At 38.2% G+C, this 5,659-nt stretch overlaps 1 protein-coding gene across 2 annotated transcripts in view; it reads left to right on the top strand.

Annotated features, from left to right (window-relative positions):
- ARHGEF28 (Rho guanine nucleotide exchange factor (GEF) 28) overlaps positions 1-5,659 on the top strand; it is a 310,356-nt gene that overhangs the window by 206,015 nt on the left and 98,682 nt on the right. For both annotated transcript variants that reach the window (XM_012664527.1, XM_012664526.1), the window contains one exon: positions 4,866-4,987. In XM_012664527.1, coding sequence (XP_012519981.1) covers positions 4,866-4,987 — 122 coding nt within the window. The remainder of the gene's footprint in view (positions 1-4,865; positions 4,988-5,659) is intronic.

The following is a 5,659-nucleotide window of genomic DNA, read 5'->3' as shown; positions in this document are numbered from 1 at the left end:
TATGGGTTTACCAAATATTAGAAATCAATGCTACCAACAGAATTGTCAAGTTAACTTTTTGCAAAGAAAAAACTTTTTATAAGACAGCATTAATTTAAGACAAAGAGCTGGTATTCTTACTGCATTATTTCTATATGTTCTTTGAAAAAGGACCTAAAAAGCATTTTTGGAGGGCAATAATTTTTCACTTAATTTACTTCTAAAATAGTTACATATGGAAGTTATAACATCATATTTCTTGAAAATCTTGAGAAGATCAATCTTTTTCTTAAAAAAAAAAATGTAACCATTAGAGCTTTTTCTTTGAATGGGCTGAAACATAGTAGAGCAATTAGCCACTTTAATATAAGTAGCTGCTGTTTATTTGAATATACTCTTGAAAGCCTATTTTCTTTTCCCAATCAGCCCTATTCTGCTGGTTTGAAGCCCATTATTTGCAGTGACCGGTGTTGAAGTTACTAAAGGAGTGACGGTCCTATTCGTCTGTGTCATTTTCTGGTTTGTCAGTCTGTATTTGCGTCTAGATCCTATTGTCTTGACCTGTCCTTTGACGAGTGGAGGCTATGGGTGCTCCAGAGAAATACTCAAAGGGACTTCTGTGCCAATTTTATAAATAGTAGCAGCAAGTGACCCACTAAGTTTACATGGCCGGTTCCGGGTGACAGAACTAGAGAGGAGACAGATTTTCCCCCTTCACTGCTGTGTCATGCTCTTGCAGCCGTGTCCCACATGATTTTCTGTCTCAGTGGAGTCATTTCCTGAATGACAGGATTGTGACATATGGCGAGGCCACTTTTCCAGAGTTTAGGGTGGATTCCTCTGGGAACAGTCCATCTTGGAGATGGCCAACATAACACTAGATGACAATGAATAATAGAGTCAGGCAAATATTTCCTTTTCACTTTTCTTTTGATCTTTCTGTTGATTGAAGGAGCGTCTTGGTGTGGTACCCCTGCATTTGTAACACTTCTTGAATCCTTCAGAATTTCCCTTTATAACAAAGAGAGAACAGGCCTCTTAGACTCCAGCTTTGATAGGCAACGTATTTAGTTAGAATTTAATTTCATTGTGTTAATACCTATAGTTTCCTTCTACTTTTGACAGGGAATACTGGCTTTCTATGTACAGTAGGAATAAAGTAATTCTTAATATTAAAGGTATTTCTGGGGTAATCATTCTGTGATTCCCCTGAGCTATGCACATTAAAATAAAATTTTGTATGTCTTTTCTCCTATTAATCTGCTTTTGGCAGCTGGTTTTCAGCAAACCATCAAAGGGAAAAGGGGAAATGTTCTCTTGGCCCCCGTACTCTTTTATATCAGAAATACTTTCTCTACATCCCCCCAACTTGGGGAAGGGTACAAAATCCTCCTACGTTAGCAGTAATGACTCCCTCCCCAACCCTTCCTCTCCCTTTTATTCTTTCCTTCACACCTTTCTGCAATGGGATGGACCTAAATGGTCACTTGATCATAAAACTTTGAGCAAATCACAGCTTTCTGCATCCAGTTTTTTAAACTGTAAAACGAGGGGATTGAATTTACATGATGATTTTCTAAAGCTGCCCCAAGAAGCACATCTTGCTTCCTGATTATTTAAGTACTTCCCATGGCTTCTAACACAATGCAGCACTCAGTTGCTGTGTAACGGCACATAAAATGGGGTCTGAGTTTTCGGGCTGTCCGAGGTGACACTGCAGAGGAAACAGTAGGACTTAGCCCTCATCCTACTGATTCTACAAAGCCCTTTCTGTGATCCAGACCAGTGGACACGTGATGAGTTTTAAGGTGGACTTTTCAACATCCTATGTATGTCACCATCATTTTATAAAACGTGTATATGTATCTGCTGAAATTGTCCATTGTCATCTCAAGAATCAAGTGGTCTCCCAATCTGACATGAGTGTTAGAATTTCTGGAATTCACAGGGGTACCCGTAAAGAGCAGAGGCAGAACACAGTGAAGCAGGAAAGCCAGAGACGCACACAGACGGGAAAAAGAGTGGAGGGAAATAGGAAAATAGGATAAAGAAAGAGAAAGGGGAAAACAATTAAAAAAAAAATTAAAGGTATTTCTTAAATAAAAATATTTTTCAGAGAAAACAGGTCAGTCCATCTGAAGATGGGTACTAAAGAATATGATATAGATGACATGTAGATAGGACAAAATAGCGAATTTGCAGAGGAGTGATGAAAATTTGAGAGTGTTGATCTAATATCTGACATGGATAATTTTGTGCAGATCTACCATCTCTTCTTTGAAACTCTTGGGACAAGGTTTGTTATGGAATTCAGAATTTTCAGATCATTTTGGCATTGTACTTAATACTGTGTATGATATGACTCCTGTAGGAGATACTGGAACAATGCCATCATCAGGCATGTTAATATTTCTGCAGTAAAATATATGAACAGTCACACCAAGTGCAGTAAGAAAAAGACAATATGTGGTCCAATGTAGGCTCAAGTCAGATTTTGCCACCAAATATATTTTTAAGCCAAACTTATGGAAAAGTTTTGATTTTCAGAACTTTCTACATTTCAGAACTGCAGCTAAGAGATTGTGGACCTGTCATTGTAATTAAATTACAATATTTTCTAAAACCTTAATCAAATTAATCGTGGAGAAAACAAATTAGACCCCAGCTTGAATAAGTAACCAGACTCGGCTATCTTTTAGTTTATTTTACTGCTTGAATGTGATCTCAATATAGAATCGGACCTGCACATAGGGGCTGGGATGTTTGTTTGTGAAAGTTGAATCTAAGTGCCTTTTGTTAATGACTGTGTATAGGAAGATAGCAGTAGATTTTGGTCCTGCTTATCCTTGCAGCGAACGGTCAGTCTCGAACAGAGTTCTCTTTTGCTAGTTAAGAACATGGCTGTTGGTGACCGGGCAGTACATTTGCTGGCACCATACAATTTGGGGTAATATTTCACTTGATTCTGTTTTTAAAATGAAATCCATCAATTGTTTGCAATTGTCTTGCTGAGTATCTTGTTAGTTCTTAGTCTAATTATCAATGAAGTTTTAATTTGGCAGTGATTAAAAAGGAGCATGAATAGCCTCCCAAGTGTGGTGCAGAAATGCCAGGTGTTTTATAGTCTGCGAACCTAGGACTCTGCAGAGCAGCTAAGCTGGATTAATTACACTTCAGAGGACCATGTTGAGTTATTTATGATTGTTTTTAAAACATTATGTAAAATGACAAGTGAGCAAGTATTTTCTTCATAACTCATTGAAAGTGTTTTGTCAGGTTCTTGATTTATAACCTTTGGAACCTTGATTTTCTTTTGTGTAATTAGATGAAAATTGTATAGTAATTGATCATAAAGGTTATCCTTGTGAAGTAATTGTTGGCTTTGTCTATTATATTGCTAGCTATTTAAATAAGTTGATAAAAGAATACATCATGGATATAAGAAGAGAATGTTTTCCTTTTACATTGTGTATTTCCTCCAGAAGCTTAATAGAATCTCACTTGAGTGTTCTGTGGGTAAGAGGTGGATTTAGATGCAGTCTCTGAAACCAGAGCTATTTGGCTTGTATAATTCACACATCTTTGGACCTTTCATAATGTCAACTAAGACAGCAGTCCACAACCTTTTTGGCACCAGGGGCCGGTTTCATGAAAGACTATTTTTCCATGTACTGGGGATGGAGGTGTGGGGTGTCATTGGGGGTGGAGTGCAGAGCTAAGGTGGCGATGCGCAGCCTGTTCCCTAACAGGCCATGGACCGATAATGGGTTGGGGACCACAGATCTGGGACTTTCTAAGAAAGAATAAAATTTTTTGTTCATGGTACATCAGCCCAACAGTCATTAATCTTGTTTCATTTCCTAAAATCACTCCCAGATTTTATGATTTGGCATAGGCAAGACAGACAGTGGGACGTGCAGTTTCTCACGGAATAGTGGCAAACACCATCTCTTTTGTACCTACTCAAGAAAACTTACTGAAATGTAAGTGAGGATGGCATTTGCTATGGATGTAACAATGGAATCTACCCTGTTCAAAGTCATTTATGGATATTGATAATCTATTATAACACACTGTGACTGGTGTTAATAACCTTGTACCTCACACTGGACCTGGTTAAAAATCACTATTTATAATAATTATAACAAATATTATTGAGCACTTAGTGCCAGGCATCATAACCACATGAGGAGGAAAGGATAATGATAAGAATCAAGGCATTCTAGCTTGAGTATGCTTTATTACCATCGACTCTTCCTTCCCTGCAAATACAGTGACATCTCAACTCTCTGGGAGTCAACTTTGAGCAACTTCATCTCAACTTCATCTCTTTATTTGGAATAAAGCTGAGAACATGGAAGCAAGCAGAAACATTTCTGTAATTCAAATAGGCAACTCTCTGTGTAAGATTTTGCATGTTCAGCAGGCAGTATAGAGCCAGAACTGCTGGGCTTTGTACTCTCAGGTCCTTTAGCAAAGGGTCATTGAGTCTGAACATGTCAGTGGAACCTGAGAACCACGGTACGATCGCTAATGCTTCCAAGTTATTAATAAAGGGAGATGAAGTTTAATTTAATCTGTTAGAAATTGAAGGCCAATATCGAATTGATTTTACAAAGACCTCTAATGGGAAAATGGTGCTTGAAGTGGGCAAATATGTATCTATCTACAACTATTCATTCTACATGAAGGTTCTAAGTAACCAAGAAGACTTTGTTGTAGAAGAGAAAATACTTGCATGTGGTACTTAAAATGTGAAGACAGCAAAACGCCACCGTAAAAAATACTCTCTTGATTTTTTTCTTATGGTTTGACTAGGAAGGTAAAGCTTGACTGTAGAATAAATCCCTTCAACTTTATTTATCCTGTTTTTGTTTTCCTTCTAGACCGCTCCTTTGATGTCCTCAAAAAATCCAAGCATCCCCCAACGTTGCTTGCTGCAGGCCGGCTTTCTGACATGCTGAATGGAGGTGATGAGGTCTATGCTAACTGTATGGTGATCGATCAGGTAAGGCTCGACTGACGTTACAAGATGGATCGGTACCTCTCTCCAGAACCTGAACATGTGAGAAATATATTTGGCATCATTGTGTTCCTTTGAAAATGTCAGCCTGAGAGCAGCACAGGGCATGCTGCTGTGGAGTCTCATCCTGTGAGCATTTAACTTAGGTCCTAACTTCGGAATACAACACACCTTACCCTACCAACAAGCACCAGCAGGGAGGGGTCTTGAGACACTGCCAGATAAGAGGAGTGTGAGCTCTTCAGTGGGGCAAAAGAAGGAAATGACAACTGTACGACCAATATCTTCTCTGCAGCTTTTCACAAAAGTGTGTATGTGACTTGAGTAAGCAGTATTTGTATTCAAATCCAGAAAATGGTAACAAGAAAATGCTTGCTTCCAGCTCCATAGGATGCCGTCACCTAAATTACCTGTTTAATCCATACAACACGTCAATTAACATGTACTAAGGTTATAGAGCTTTAACATGAAAACAGAATAGTATCATGTTACAAGGAAGCTGGAGAGTTTTAGTACTTTCCACCTATTCCTTGATAGAGACTTGTGACTTAAATCTGATAAAAGCAGATGGTTTGAGTGTGTCAGCATCTACTTAACTTTTGTTCTTTTCTCTAGCTCAGTGATCCTCAAATTTTAGTATTTATAAAAATTAAAATA

The sequence above is a fragment of the Propithecus coquereli genome, unplaced genomic scaffold (assembly GCF_000956105.1).
Source record: "Propithecus coquereli isolate 6110/MARCELLA unplaced genomic scaffold, Pcoq_1.0 Scaffold9, whole genome shotgun sequence".
NCBI classification, from domain to species: domain Eukaryota; kingdom Metazoa; phylum Chordata; class Mammalia; order Primates; family Indriidae; genus Propithecus; species Propithecus coquereli.
This window is presented reverse-complemented; position numbering and strand designations above follow the sequence as displayed.